The 16,691-nt window shown below is 40.3% G+C and overlaps 1 protein-coding gene and 1 long non-coding RNA gene across 3 annotated transcripts in view; one reads left to right on the top strand and one right to left on the bottom strand.

Moving 5' to 3' along the window:
* LOC125727713 (adhesion G protein-coupled receptor F5-like) overlaps positions 1 to 16,691 on the bottom strand; it is an 81,766-nt gene that overhangs the window by 10,666 nt on the left and 54,409 nt on the right. Inside the window, exons 1-8 of one of the 2 annotated variants that reach the window (XM_049004618.1) lie at positions 6,998 to 7,137; positions 4,633 to 4,731; positions 3,194 to 3,248; positions 2,354 to 2,476; positions 1,685 to 1,837; positions 1,274 to 1,438; positions 518 to 670; positions 134 to 298 (exon numbers count right to left, since the gene is read on the bottom strand). In XM_049004618.1, the coding sequence (XP_048860575.1) occupies positions 134 to 298; positions 518 to 670; positions 1,274 to 1,438; positions 1,685 to 1,837; positions 2,354 to 2,476; positions 3,194 to 3,248; positions 4,633 to 4,731 (913 nt within the window). In that variant the 5' untranslated portion in view covers positions 6,998 to 7,137. Of the gene's footprint in view, positions 1 to 133; positions 299 to 517; positions 671 to 1,273; positions 1,439 to 1,684; positions 1,838 to 2,353; positions 2,477 to 3,193; positions 3,249 to 4,632; positions 4,732 to 6,997; positions 7,138 to 16,691 lie in introns of those variants that run through there. The other variant, XM_049004619.1, reaches the window with a different exon arrangement.
* Positions 1,400 to 6,987, top strand: LOC125727725 (uncharacterized). The gene is made up of 3 exons (XR_007388824.1): positions 1,400 to 1,460; positions 4,947 to 5,068; positions 5,531 to 6,987. It is a non-coding gene; the product is annotated as an uncharacterized LOC125727725 (long non-coding RNA).

Raw genomic sequence — 16,691 nt, 5'->3', positions numbered from 1 at the left:
ATGGGAGATAATGGATGTGGATTGTGTGGAATAAAATATGCACTATAGAAGACAAACATAGAATAACATTAAACACCACTGGGGGGAAAATGAACAATAAATAAAATGAGGTGTAATCACTGAGCATACTTACGGGGTTGAATGTGGCAGGACTGTCCATCAGATGGCATGGCATTGATACATTCACATGTGTCATGAATGATGTCATCACACGGAGTGTATGTAACACAGCTGTTGTACGACCAGGCAAACTGGTCTTCACACCTGCACTGGAATTCAGTACCATTCGGGTAACAAACTGAGGAGGCAAGAATAAGAATGTATGTTACCATGGAACTGCATTTATCATTTCTTTGAAACAATTAATAAATGAAAAATGGATGGATTAATAATTTGTATTTAAACTGATTATATATTTTTTTAAAAATACATCTGCACAATACTGTAATCCTGAAAAAATAAATCAAAACAATTCCATAATTAATAGGCGGATGAGCAATCTGTCTGAGATTCTTACCTGTTGTTAGGTTCACAGTAATTAGTTCAGTGTCTGTAGTGATATTGTATGGATACTGCATTTCTTTGAGAAAGTTCCTGAGATGATCGATCATTGCAGGGTCCGACACTGTCACATCAATGTCACTGATGTAGTGTGATGTAGTATCAAGACCTGAGAGAGAAGCAACATGAAAAATGCATGCTTGAAGAATTTATGAAATAACACACAGGATGCTGAAAATTAAAATTTATTGTCATTGGGATCTTTGGACTGGTATAGAGTCCTGGACGTACCCAGGGATGTTCCTGGGATAGGCTCAAAGACCTGCTTCAAGACTAACTAGGATCAGTGTCTGGAAATCTGATATATGGATTAGAACTATTGTCATCAACATAAGACACTTATGGTGGCACATGGCAAGATAATCAGGGTAAACTCCAATACGTGCATGAGAGAATTTTCTTTCGCCTTTGTGAAGTTTCTATAAGTGCAGGGTAGTCTCCCCTTTCACAATCATTGGCTGATGCGCAACCGGTCTTCAGTTTGATTGGCTTATTGCGTATATTGCATAATGACAATCTTGGCACTTCTGTTGTTCCAATTCAATACGTACTGTATCTACTAGAGAGTAGCCTACTAATGGCATCTCCAGTAGTTTCAATCTGGCACAGAAGAACAGGTTTCACTCCTAGTTCTACAGTCATCAGAGTGCTGGACCACAATGGGGGAATCGATGAAGATAAGAAAGAGGTCACCCAAAGTGCAACAAATTACTTGGTTTAAAGCTGCAGAACTGGCCATCAGACGGTACAGCACTGATGCATCCGCATATGCCATCAATGATGTCATCACAAGGTGTGTATTTAACACAGCTGTTGTATGACCAGGCAAACTGCTCTTCACATTTGCACTGGAATCCAGTTCCATTCGGGGAACACACTGAGGAGGCATGAATAAGAATGTATGTTACTATCAATTTGTAAAATTTTTTGCTCGTTAGCAAAGATATTTTTATGTATGTTTAATAAAGATGCATTTAAAATTTCTTTTAAATTATTTGTATTGAAATTGATTATGTAGTATATTTTTTAAATATCTCCAGGACATTGTAATTCTGGAAAAAAATTATTGAGTAAATATCATGATTAGTAGGTGAATGGGCGGTTTGCATGAACTCATTCTTACCTGTTGTTAGGTTCACATTAATTAGTTCAGTGTCATTATTGAGAACAATTGGGAATTGTTCTTCTTTGAGAAAGTTCCTCAAATAATCGATCATCGCGATATCTGAGACTGTCACATCAATGTCAATGATATAGTATGATTTAATATTCAGACCTGTAAGAAAAGCCATAGGAAAAATTTGCATGGAGCGAATTTCAATCACTCTTAAGACCAAAAGGAAATAAATAACTTTGTATGCCGTATCTTTAAAAAGAAGTCGGAACAGAAATGTTTTACTAGAGTGTACAATTGATTACAGTCAGTCATGTTTAGAAAGTCTCGTGAGGATTAATTTTGTGGCATTATATAAAATGTGTTCATCGATGGTTCAGTGCGGGTGTCAGTTTTGATACTAGTTATTTGGAAAAGACAAGTTATATATATTTGGAGCACACAATACACCAAAGTGTAACCATTAAAGTCATACAAACATTGCTAACAAACTAAATATACAGTAATAACAAAGAAATATGTCACTTTGGAGCTAAATATTTGGGTACTAATCAATTCCAGTTAAGCATAAAGTTATACACACCGTTTATACATAAACAGGTTGCATACATCCCTCAATTTCCTGACAATAATTTGAACCTAATGGTGAAGCAACAATCTCAGTTACATTGTTCTTACCTGTTGTTAAGTTTGCATTAGATATTTCAGTGGTTGATTCCAGTCTCAATGGGAAAGTTGCAGGTGTGAGAAGGTACGTCAGATCATTTACCACTGGGATATCTGACACTGTCACCTCCATGGCTGTAATATACTCAGATTTAGTATCAACAGCTGGAGTATTTAGAATCAATCAGAGAAGTGAAAACTGTGAGAAGTTCAACCAAGTTTACAATCAACAGCTAATACATAACACTGCACGTTGTATAATTAGGAAATGGAAACCTCAAAAAAGAGAATGTTAATTGTTTGATACACACAATCCAATTGATAATATTTTGCCAGTTATGCTTAAGAAGGCTGTTTAGGTTATTAGTCTATTACTTATAAATAGTGTATTACTTAAAATTTTCAGAAAGGGCTTTCTATTGCTGTTCATTTCAACACTAGTTCTTCTGAAAAGAAAACGAAAGTTGGCATCAAACAATATTCCCAAAAGGGCCACAGATTTAAGTGCACAACACTGACAAAGAAAGTTCATTGTCATTAGAGGCTTTGGACTGGTTTCCCGTCCAGGGAACATAGAGGCCCTATACCGCTTTGTTTGCTTATCAGTACATTTGAGTTTGAAATGTACTGAATGTCAGAGAATGTTCATACATAACACAATAAAATCTGTAAATCAACAGATTCATGAAAATCCGTTTATTCATGTAAAAACAGCACCATCTGAAAGCTCTCTGCATATTGACTTTGCATCAGATTGCAGAAATTCCACCAGGCAATATAGAATCCACGTGTCATTAATGATGTCATCACTGGACACCATTCAGGATTTTCAGTCTGAATGCGTTTCCTTACCTTGTCTTTTTTGTCTGATTTCTACGCTTGGAGAGTTGGTATCCATGTCTCTTACCTAAATTTGCAAAAATATATTTTAAATCATGTGATTCTGTGAGCTTATTCTAGTAAGTAATAACCCCCAGCTCCATGGGTGTCATGGGCCCTTTGCTGTGATGCCCAAGCTTGCTGTCGTCTATATCTCATGGAGAGCAAGACGGGGTAGGCGAAAAGGGAACTTCCCCATAAGGATTAATCACCTTCTTATTTGGTACTGTAATCCTCTACTTTAAACCAATGACCTGACCTGCCTAGTCTGCAGATCTTAATCCCATTGAACTTGAATGGGATGAGCTGGACCTTTACATCTCTTGGTAGTGCTCCTGAAGAGCTGGGAATATTTATTGCATGGTAGATTTTGCTAAAACTAGTTTACTGAATACCTAATGCTTGAAATCTACTGTATTATAAATGCAAATAATAGCTCTGCTGAGGAAAACATGTTTCAATTTCCTTGAACATTGTATTTCTATACCTTTTTCAGTAACATATTAAAGTTAAAATGGGATGAATTGGACAGATGAGTCAAAACACAGTAACCCAAAAATACTCTTGGTACTGCTTTTGAAGAGCTGAGAAGATTTATTGCGTGGTAGATTTAGCTAAAACTATCAAGCAAATTGACTGAATAATCCCTATTGTTCAAAAACTATTTTTTGGGAGCATGCGCACATGTAGGGTATGCCTATCCTTATGGGGCCCACTCATTCACTTGTATGGGAAAAATGCTAATGCTAACTATGACAACCTTAACCCCCACCCTGCCCTAACCATAACCATAAGTAACCAAGCAAAATGCAAATCCAAGCAAAAAGAGTTTTTGCAATTTTAGTTTTTCCATAGCAGTCACTAATTTTTATAGAATAGAGTTTCTACAAAAAAACGCATATTAATAACATTATGAGGACATTGTGTCCCCATAAGGATAGGTATACTCTTTCACACACACACACACACACACACACACACACACACACACACACACACACACACACATATATGAAGAAATACAAAAAAGCAAACATGGTTGACATTTTAATATTAAGCTAATGAGAATTAAAGCTTGACTAACAAAAAAAATATATTTTTTCATGCTTGTGGCTGAAACTTGACTGTAGACAGAACACAGCTCACAGTTTGCCACAGCCCTCAGTTCCAGTTGGCAGAGTCAGTTTTCAAATAGCCCTGCAGGGCAGCGACTGTTCTCTGCCTCGACCTCACTGTGGCAGTGCAACACATTTACTTACTTCTTACTTAATATTTCAAATAAGATTTTACTCAATTATCAATTTAATAATGTTTAGAGGGCAAAATAAAGGAGTATATAAGTTATACACAACTGTATAATCCTATGGAACTGATTCTGAAAGAGAGAATACTGTAATGTAAGGATCGCTTACCCGGAGCAGATCCTCGGGGTTTTCCATGAATTCCGCAGTTGCAAAAATGTTACATATTACCATCAGGATGGTTGTTAATGACAGCTTATGTAACGCCATCTTGAGATCAAACAAAGAAACAAAGTTAGAAAAACTAATGTGTTTGTGGAGTTATATATAATTCAGCAATTAAAATTCATAGTCACATACAAGTCCTTCATAATTGTTTTGTCATCATGTTTATTTTTATCCATATTTGTTGCTCTCTGTGCCCATTAAGTAAGAAAAGTGTTGACCTGTACTAATTTCATTCAATGGTTTTCATGCTATTTTAGCAGTGGGCTGGCAGAACACCTACCCCAGGGCCTAGGATACCCCAGTGACACTGAGGGCCCTTGACTGAACTATATGTGAGACATCCCCGAGAATTAAAGAATTGATGTCATGCATATTTTATGTAAGTTTGTGACATATAAGCTACTTTTGTATCTCTCATTTTTTTGTATACAGTGTCATTACTGTGGGTGTCATAAGACACAAAATATTTGCCACAGTACTTAAAACTATTTTGAAATGTAATAGTTTGTGATGTTTTGTAGTCAAACTAGGTTGTCCCGGCATGTATTTAATGAAAAAAGGCATGTTTGTATAATTTATTAAATACTACACTATATGATGGGTACAATATTTGGAGGCTACATAAATTTCATGCAACTCTTGCAGCTAGCGTTGGCAGGCCCTAGGTGCCAATTTGGAAATGAGGAAGAGAGGTGTGGTCCATTTTTGCCCCAGGGCCCATTGTACGGTTGTTCCACCACTGCTGTAATCATAGAATGAATGATAAAATTATCACATTTGACCCCTGATCAGCATTTAACAAGGTATTTGTCTTGACTTCTGCTTCCTGTCTATTTCCAAGGGAGGAGTGGGACTGAGTTTCAGCCCAGGAATGTCACACCACAAACTGGTTATGGTTGGAGCATCCCTGATGATAAAGTTTGCTGAACTGGGGAAAGTTTGACCAGGAATTGTATTTCCATCTGTTGAGTACCCCAGCTCTTGTCATGTGTTTTTTTTTACACAGCTGTCCTTGCTCTGTTCACTGCACAGCACGAATATATAGTACAGTGAATAAGGAACTGGACTTTCAGCTAAAAATGGTTCTTACAATGATTGTAGAACAAGGGGAGTGTCTGTTTATGTACCAGTCAATAATGTGCAGTACATCAGAGAACTTTTCTTAAGACAAAAATTCCTCAGATGTAATTTATAATTACGTTGTTTGTCCCACTGCACAAAGTAATGAAACAAATAACCCCTGTAATACCTCAAAACTATATAAATGTTATATCACTTGATTTTTTTTTAAGCTTAAATACCTAGACCCTAAAAGAGATATACAGTATGTTTTACAGGTTTTCTCTAATCCTTTCTCAAATAACAATTAATCAGTTTGCAAAGCACTGTTACCAAATCTTGTTAAGTCTTGTTGATCAAAAATGATTATGCAATTTCATGTACTAGCTATTCCTGTTGTGCAGTGAACTAATGTTACACCTTAAACTATATTTTTAAGTGACTGTCATGTAAGCCCTCACATGCAAAACACCAAACTTTCAGAATGTTTCAAGAAATATGCCTTACATTTCAGTGATGTGTGTAGTTTGTCTGTATTTTTGTGCTGTCCAAACATGGGTATTTTTTACTGTGTCTAGAGGGTAAAAAGCACCATGTGGAGAATTATAGAGGCGAAAAAATCCTTGTTGACAGGTATTCTGTCTCGCGGTTTATACACTGACAGCGTTCCACACTTAAGCCCTCAAAAACGTGGGAGTGGGACAGTGCTAAGCCCCACGCCCCCAAAACCTCCCCACACATCTGCAGATCTGCCACGGCAGAAGTGTAGCAAAAATCACATGTAAAAAGACAGCCAACTGAGAGGCCTGTCTGAGTCATAACTGACAACTTGCTTGTATTTCCAGCTCTTGGAGCAAAATACTTTGACTTTCTAGCCATTAATACCGACGTACGCATTTATAGGTTTGTTTACGCAGTCACAGATATATGCAGGCTTTTACAGATTTGTCTCATTACACATTCAAATCTGATTACACACTTGGATTCCGAATATACATTTACAGTTTCTTGTACACATTTGCAAATCTCAGTACACATTTACAATTTCTGTTACACATTTATAAATTTAAATTAAAATCTAATTATGCACACTCGGATTGAGATATGGTCACACCACTCTCTATGCACATTTGCAGATAATTTTGCTACAATAATAGCCCCACAGTAGCATAGCTGGCACCAGCTGGAATAGTAATAATGCAGTTTAAACTTAATAATGCTAAAACTGACTTAGGAAAGCTTTTATTACCTTATCCGTGATGTAGGCTGTACTGGAACCTCACCTTCTACTCCTGTTGCGGGAAGAACATTCAAAGGATCCCTGTGATTCTATAGTATTCTTAAGGAACGTTTTTTGAATCATGTGGAATACATGAAAAAAAAAAAAAAACTTTATTGAAACCTTTGTTTTAGAATCTGTGTTTACAAAGGCACCACCCATACCAGTTTTTAATGAGTGTGCCAGAGGGGACATACAGTAATGGAAGGAGCGACAATCTACAGCGCAGCTTCCAAACGAATGGGAACTTTATTCCAACTGAACTCATACACACATGATACGAAAGGGACCATGAGGGGACTAAAAAGCAGGTGGGATGGGTGAGGGAAAGCAAGGGCTGGGACTGCAAGCGAGGGAAAGCAGAGGGATCATGAGCAAAACCATCTACTGCAATCACTGAAGTTCTGGTCAGTGACACATACAATGACCAACTAAAGAACAGAGCAACGGCAGAGCTAGTGGAATAAGGATAAAGTTTGGGTCATTAACAGTCACGAAGGACTCGAGGGCTGCGGTTGAATAGTCTTTTTTGCTTTGGAAGGCTTGGAGTGAAATGATCCAGAATTATTTAAGTGACAGCCACTTTTGTATATAACAGTTTGTCACTGTTAATAAAAACTAACAAATTATGTTTTATAGCAGTTGTGAATTATATTCTATTCACACACACACACACACACACACACACACACATATATATATATATATATATATATATATGTGTGTGTGTGTGTAAATACAATATACTATATATATATATATATATATATATATACTATATATATATATATATATATATATATATATATATATATGTAAAACCTTCATTGGGTGTTTTGCACTTCAGCGCCGGCTGATCTTTACGAAACATAAGTGCTCCAAGCCATGAGAGATAGTATATGGACAAAAGTAGTGAATTCTGTTATTTCAGTCAGACTCATTGGCACAGGTGTATAAAATCAAGCACTCAGCCATGCAGTCTGTCATGTCCCAATCGTGCTGCTTCTCCTGTGTGCCACGCCCCCTTGTTAACCTCACATGGAATACTCTTGTTTACCAGCCGTTCCTAGTCTTCTTTAATTGAATCTGTGTATTTCAATGCTTCCCTATTAGTCTTTCCCCAGTCTTGTCATTAACATCATTACCTCGCTAGTGTTCTCAGTTGTGGCTCTAAATAAATCCCCAGGTTTACCCTTAATTCCTGGACTCCTGCATTTGTCTCCCCACCATGCCTTCAGCGACCTGATGCAGTCAGTTTTATAAACATTTGTGGAAGAAAGGATCATTCTGCTGAGCTCAGTGAATTACGAAGCGTGGTACTGTCATAGGATGCCACCTTTGCAATACATCAGTTTATGAAATTTCTTCCCTGCTAGATATTCCATGGTCAGTTGTAAGTGGCATTATTGCAACTCACCACTGGACTCCAGAGAAGTGGAAATATGTTCTGTGAAGTGATGAATCACAATTCTCTGTCTGGCAGTCTGATGGACATCTGGTTTGGCGGATGGCAGAAGAACGTTACCTGCCCAACTGCATTGTAAAGTTTGCCCCACTTGGCCAGAGTCCATCCTATTTGATTTGAGTGCAAATAAAATCCCTTTAGTTTTGCCTATGCGCCTGCAAGCGAATCATTTGTCCTGCACAACGTGACACAAAGCGAAATCCATAAACACAAAATCCATGAACACATTTAGTGGGTGAGTTTGGTGTGGAAGAACTTGAATGGCCCACACTGTCGAGTTTTCGTGTCCTTTCCCCGTTTGGCCAGCAGGCGTTGCTGGCCATCCTGTCCCTTCTGTTTGCTTAGCGTTTCTACCTGTTAGCTGACGTCATTTCAAATAAAGTTTTTATACATGTTTTAACATAGAATAATTGTATTGGCTAATATAGTTATTGTCAATAACTCTCTATTGTCAGTGCATGAGGGTGCAAGAGACTGTGGAATTCCACTCAGAAATAAACATTACATGAACGCCGATGGTCTGCAGCATCTCTTGTCCCTGAGCTTGTCATTTCATGTTGATATTGTGAAAACGTTAGCAACTGACACACCCACTTCTGCAACCCATAATTTGTGCCTTTGTAGGATATAGAAACGTTTTGTGCCTAGCTCCAAACTGGTTTGCAAAGAAATCAAACTAGTCCCGTGATTCATAGTGTAAATGAAACAGTGTTTCACACATAACATTCCACGTAATAACAAACTTGTTTACTTCAGGCTAGATATTCTATGTGATTATTAACAAATCAGTGCGTCACTGGAAATGAAAGCAAAGTGAAAACAGTTGTCAGCTGTATCATGGCTACCTGAGAGCTCTCTCCTGGGGCCTTATGTATAACGACTTGCATAGAAATCACACTAAAACATGATGTACGGACAAAACTATGAATGTGCGTACACAAGAAAAAATCCAGATGTATGAAACTGTGCGTAAGCACAGATCTACGCACATTCCCTTCATAAATCCCAATGAGCATGAAATTTTACGCACGTGAATGAGCCCAAAGCCACTGGCAATATTTATGTATGGCCCATAATTATGTATATTTGCATACAGTATGTAAATCTGTATAAACACTGTTTGTTCTATGTTTTTCTTAAACAACAATGGATAAACCATGTGGAAAAAAGAAGTATTTCAGCGAGTGCAAAGTGGAAGTCATGTTAACAGAAATCGAGAAAAGTAAAGAGATATTATTTGGCCCTGCGATGGGCTGGCCCTCCATCCTGGGTTGTTCCCTGCCTCGTGCCCATATCTTCCGGGAGAGGCTCCGGACCCCCCGCTACCCAGTAGCTACCTAGGAGGATAAGTGGTTTGGAAAATGGATGGATGGATATTATTTGGTGGTTTAAGTAGTGGCATCAGCAATAAACGAAAGTTGATGGAGTGGCACAGTGTGGCGGAGTCAGTTAAAAGTGTTGATTCCGAAATTCGCAAGGTGGCCGAAATTAAAAACATTAAAGTCGACGTGAAAAAACGAGTGGCCACTCACCGTAAGAGTCTTAACAGCACAGGTGGAGGTGGTGGAATCCCTGGTCTCACAGCCTTTGAGCAACGAGTTGCTGCAATGATTGGGGACACACTTTTATCGGATGAGGGGGACGCCGATGTCAGCGCGGGTAAGTTTTTCTCGTAGCATACTTGTTTGAATTACTTGCATGTTTATGAATAACAAGTAGGGCACAGATGCGGTGTTACGTTTGTTTGTTCTTACAGATAATACTACAAGAGGTGTCCCCAGTGCCGAGAACGACACAGGCGGTGATGATGCTGCTATGCCGAGCACATCTTTGGGCGCTGGCTGCACACATTCCCGTGCCTCAGAAACTGGGGGGCGACCATCCGGCCGTGTGCTGACTGAAGCTGTGCTGCAGTCACAAAAAGAAATCGTGAATGCTGTAAGAGATGTTGCCAGTGAATGAAAACATCTAAATGATACCGTGTGTGATATTGAAGTTGTAACGCTGGTCCATTTGGTGGAAAATTTGGTGGCGTCAAGTTCATCTTGCCTAAGCTCTTCAGATACTGGCAAGCCACGATTTTGTGCCAGATTATGCAGCACGCTACATGCATGTACAATGTGACACACTTTTTGCTGACTGTATAGCGACACCCCACCGGTCTTGTCCAGGCAGCGCCAACAGCCTTTAAGCTGCCCTATAGTGCGCTCTGCCAGCACCTGAGCCCGAGAATAGGGGGCATCATTATAACGTCACTCCTGTTCATTGTGTGGGTTTGCGAGCGGCGGGAGAAGCCGCAACTTCAGTGGGTACCCAGTGTCCCCTAAGGAATTGACCAATGGTTAAATTAAACAAAGCTTATAGTATTGGGCCATATTATAAAATGGGAAAAATCTTCTTACCGATCAGCCAGCCATCAGGTACCACCCCATTTTCGAGTCTGTTTCCAACACTACTGTTTCTGAGAATGAACGAATCATGGATTGAGCTAGGCCATCTAGCCACAACATTAATGCAGGGGCGTCAGAAGCATTTTGAATGGGGGGGCGGGGGGGGGACACAGTGGCATAAAACATTTTTTTTTTTTATTGTGGGGGGATCCAAACCTATTAATGTGACGCATGTTCGATTCGCAACTAATTTGTACATAAATAGACTCAAAGTGCTTTTTATGTACATAAGCAAATTTGTTCTCTGAAGGTGTCTTTATAGCAATGTGCGTGCAGTCGACGGCTCAGATTACATTGTTTAAAACTGGACATCACTACAGATTGCACTTTAATGTTTGCCTGTTCAACCACAGTGTAAGGAAATTTTATATATCTGGGTGATAAGCGGATTATGCCGTCCCATACAGCTGGCATGGCGCGACTTGGTGTTGACTGAGAAATACCCGATCGGTCCGCAAGTTCTCACTGAAAAACACCTGCGGCTAAGAACCCGAGAGTGGACAGAACAGGTACAGAGCAATTCCTCATTGTTTGCTTTTGTAATGTTCGCTGCAGTTTAGCACACAGCTCCAAAAGGATCACTCTTGGAAATCTGAATCGACGGAGAAGTCAATCACCATCATGGACCAGGAAATCACTATGATATATATACGTGCTCTCTTCCAATTCTTACATATGCTATGTCTAACAATAATGCAAGAGCTGCCATGGTAGTTGTAATAGTTCGGTCATTTTCTGCACCATTTTATTGTTACAAATTGATTAAAAATCGGGTGCCGTACATTTGTAAACAATATACAATTAATACAATTAATGTCGGGGTATTACATAAAGTCAGAGTCATGATTGCCACTGGGTGCCATCCGTTTACGTACATGCATACGTCATGTCTGGAGCTGCCGTGAGAATGTGCGTAGCGGTACGGCAAGTTTTGTTTTTATACATCTCAACGTGAGCCTGGAAACGGACGTATGTAACATTCTTGTGCGTACGCATCATTTATACATGAGGCCCCTGGAGTGTGACATGTTCCCACTTAGCCTTGGTTCTGTGAAATGCATCAAACTTCCCTTTGGATCCTCACTAAAGCGAGCACTTTATCCTTCGTGCTCTGAAACAATCCTACATCCTTCATGTTCACAGTAGGCAAGCAGTTTTTGTGTTTCCATCTCTCTGCTCTCTTCTTTTCTACAACTCAGTATGCCCTTTGTTTTGAGCCATTTGAGATTCTTCGCAAAATTCTTTCAGGTTTTTCCTTTATGATGTGACATATAGCTTACAACAAAGCCATGCTTTCAGTTACAAAGGAAATAATAGCTGTCAGGGATTCTCCTGTCCCTGCTGCCCCCTAGTGTCAATCCGGCTCACTGTACACTGTGCCTGTGTTTTAGGCTTGTCTCCTGTCTTCCACTCCCAGAGATCACCTGACTTCAGCTCTCAAATAGTTTGTTGAATTAGTCAAGCAGAATAGGAGACAAATCAACAATACACCTCTTCCAATTAATGGCTAATTAATATTATGCTTAACATGGTCCAAAAGATTCAATAAAAAAAGTATGTTTTTTTTTGCTGATGCCCATGATGCCCCCCCCACCACGATGCCACCCTGAGCAACAACCCATGTTGCCCATATCAAAAACCGCCACTGCCTATATGCTTAGCCTGGGCCAGCTGTGCATGCATGGCAATAGTGTCCCACAAAAACCTTACTACTTCTTGGGCCCTTCTCTTCTCTGAAACTTTTTGCCTCATGATGTATCGTGTGCACTTAGCACAGTGTAGTACCAAGCTGAAGCATTAATTTGTACCTGAGCTATTCAAGTTGGGGGACATTTAAAAAAATAATAACATTTTTAAATATTTAAAACATGTATTATTATTATTAAGTGAATAAGAATCTGCACACCGTTCTTATTCATGTGCACATGTGAAAGGCATTCAAATGAATGCTAAATATTTTTATATGTTAGGTATAGTGTTGCATATGGAGCTCTGCAGAGGACATGCATGAACTTTTTTTTTTCTTTTTGTTATCTCAAGAACACAACAAGGAAGGGGGACAGAGGGGGAACACCAACAGGCAGAACGAAAGGGCCAGGAGTGAACGGAAGGACCACAGAGGGATGAGGAGCCGAGACAGGAGGGACCAAGGCATGAGGAGCAGGCCAGGAAGACCAGACAGGAAAGGCCTGGGGACAAAGGGGAGGCAACCTCTGGCTGGGCCAGCTAGTAAAGGACCTTGTCTACCAGGCTGAGGTAAGCGCCCTTGGCCAGGCGGGGTACCTTCTTGGAGAGGTCTGTCATTCTGTTACGTCCTGAGGTCATTCTGTTACGGCATTGAGTTGGCTGTAGCAGACACGAGGACTGGATGCGCAGGTCATAGGGGAAAACTGGTACTGTTGGCATGATGGCAACTGATGATAATACTGTAGATATCTGTGAATTTTCTTAGGATTCTTTAATGAAAGTACTGTACAATGGCAGGGTGTTTTCTTTTATGTTCTGGAAGTTTTACCCCACTCACTCCCCTCCCTGTTAGTTTCACAGAGACACACACGCTACCTCTCCCTCCCTGTCAAAAATTCAGAGAGGCTGCTGGGGATGCAAAGTGTTTATTGGAGGACACCGAGACACACACCTCCTCGTCCTCCCATTCTATGCTCCAACTCCCGCATTTTCTGACCGTCTCTTTCAGAACTATGCAACAGCGCTCTCAGAATCTCCAAGTCCTTAGCCAACATAGTGAGCCTAGGACAGCAGTAGAATTCGTTATCCACAACGCTTCCAAGCTCCAGACCACCGGGGACATCGCTCACTTTCCAACAGTACCGAACTAACAGCAGCCCCGGAGTACGGTCACACTCGATCAGGTAACCAGCCCGCTCTGCCCCGTCAGCCACATACTGGGTCTCGCTGCACGGCAAGGGATCCTCCTCCTGCTCCAGATGGGCTGCCACATCCAAGGTTGGCTTTCTGGAAAGCATGATATGCAGACTCCGGCAACCACACAGACCGAGACGGATGCCTCCCCTTCACATACTCCATGGTCAGATGCTCGTCCGAGATTATGTCAATATCCACCGTAGGACTATCATATTCTTGTACCCCCATCAACAACTTCACACTCATAGCACGGGCTCCAACACCCTCAGACAAATCCCACTCGTATTCATAAGCACCGATGAGCGAAGCCATTTTCTTCTTCATATCAGTCTCCTCTAAAACGCCATACCAACCATACTTAGAAAAGCAAAAAATTCCCACCTTTTCTTATGCCCCCCACACCTGACATGTTGAAAGTCTGAAAAACACAAATTCTAAAAAATACACCATGTATCATGTACAGTACATGCCAAGAGTAAGAGCAATTTTAAACTTAAATGGGTAACTCTGGGTAACCTCGCCAGAGCAGAGAGTAAAAACATGCTCCACTAACCCTCCCTGCACCATTAGTGTAGTACAAGTTAAAACCGTGAATTCCTTTAAATCAGAACTAGATATGATTTTAACAACTATTAGCTAGTAGTTACGTTCTGCCCAAATGAACTTAATGGGCCGAATGGCCTCCTCTCATTTGTAAATGCCAGCCGGAAAATACCAGCCGGGTGGTGTTGTGAGGGGAGCGATTCCAGTCTATCCCCTAGTCACCCTGGTCAGTGACACAGCCCCAAGTCCTGCCTTTCACCTGGAAAAGATAACAGCGGTGCGGGATTTTTGAAAATACGAAATAAAATATGAATAGAATTTTTAAGCAGTAGCACACATATTTATGCAGGTATGCCATTGTAAGGAAACACTGGAACTCAAATGGCCCAGACAGCCATGTTTCCAGCTAGGTGGCCTATAACGCTTATCTAGCCCAGGCTAATTTCAGTGTCCTTACAGTGGCGTACGTGCCTGCTGTGTGCCATGCATTTCATATTTGCCCTTCCCAAGATGAATATGTCCTCCACATTCCATTTGGAGATGTGGCTCATTCAAATCAATGTGTACACTTGCTCAAAGTGTCACGTGACCAGTTTAATGTTATAAAAGAAATATCACATTATATGTGTAATTCCACAATTTTCATTACAAGGAGACTTGTGAAATTCTTATATAAATTCACCTGATAAATACACATGCTACAGCTTAAACCATTTATTCATACGTTATTTTGTATTTCCAAGATGTCTTGCGTAAAAACTGCAGCATGTGCTGCGCAAACATTCTCTTTTAGTAAAGCTGCGAATAAGAAGCTACATGAATCGTAAGCTGCAAAAAAGTAGCTAAGACAAGCCGTTTGTGACTTTGCCATTATTTTGGGTGAGACAGGTCACCATGTACAAGAAACATAATGACAACAGAATCCGCAACCTCAATGTGATCCATAGCTCCGCCCACTGCCCGCTCCAATTAACATATATTTGCAAGGGTGAATATACCTTCAGTTCTTTCTTTCCATGTCCAATATACAGTCAGGTCCCCGTGGTTTGTGGTAGAAAATACATTGCTTACAAACTGTATACGTCACAAAAATTGTACATTTGGTATTTTTTATCTGCTTTACTTTCCTATAATTATTATCATTACAATTATATCAATCTAAATTTGTCATGGTTTTCACCAATTTGCAGAAATATCCTCATAATTTCATTTCATTTCATTCCCTAATATTGATGTATTCAGACATGTTTTGCCTTCTCAGCAGCACAGTGCATAAGAGTTCCGACAAAATGGGTTTTATCGTGCATCATTGTATAATTCTATGGGTGCTTTCTTTGACAAAAATCATATAATTTATTTTTCCCTTCATAACATGAAATAAAAACTTTTTAGAAATGGTAATATGTTATCATCTGGAGCCTTGATTTGTGGTTGAGAAAGTGGTACATCTTTAGAAACTAAGAAACAAACTACAGTCGTCCCTTGCCACTTTGCATTTCGACTTTCGCGGCTTCACTCTATCGCGGTTTTTTTGTATATTCATTAAAAAGTTGATCGAGACAGTGAAAGTCATACATCGCTACACATCGGAAGCATCTTTGTCTTCGTAATTAAATATACAATAATAATAATATGATATTTGTAACGTCTAATATGTCTTATTTTATCTTATTTTGTCTAATATATTCAAGAGAGTCTAGCTGCAGAGTAGAGTGTTGCTCTTTCGGAGATACATCACCTCCACAGGAAACCAGGGACGGATTATGGGTTGTGTGGGCCCCTGGGCAAAACATTCGCGAGCCCCCCCCCCCCCCACCACCACCAGCACCACCACCACCACCACAACCACCAATTCAAGGGCCCTTGGCAGCCAAATGCCCTCCCTATAGGGTCAGGGGCCCTTGTAGGCAGAGGATCAAAGAATGTAGGCCCTCTAAAATAGACAAACGAAAATACATTGTTGATAAGCGTTGCAAATTGTTTTGGGCTAGGGGCCCCACAGGCCCCCTGCACCCCAAGGGCCCCTGGGCAGCGGTCCCGCTGGCCTGGTCCGTAATCTGTCCCTGCAGGAAACACGTGATCTTTAAGGACGTAAAGTGGAGCTCTGGTTAGGGTTAAGGTAAAGGTTAGGGTCTATTCGCTGTAACTCAGATGTGAGATCACATGTTGAGGGGCTAAACTTTGTAACACTGAAAACAGGAGCCGACTTGCAGGCAGGCAGGGCAGGGGGCCTCACTCTACTCTAAGGTGGGTGTGACACAGGAAAACAGAGGGTGTGCTTTGCAGGGTTGCTGAGACATTACGCCAACGCTTGACGCTTGCC

Source organism: Brienomyrus brachyistius, unplaced genomic scaffold (assembly GCF_023856365.1).
Source record: "Brienomyrus brachyistius isolate T26 unplaced genomic scaffold, BBRACH_0.4 scaffold113, whole genome shotgun sequence".
NCBI lineage: Eukaryota > Metazoa > Chordata > Actinopteri > Osteoglossiformes > Mormyridae > Brienomyrus > Brienomyrus brachyistius.
This window is presented reverse-complemented; position numbering and strand designations above follow the sequence as displayed.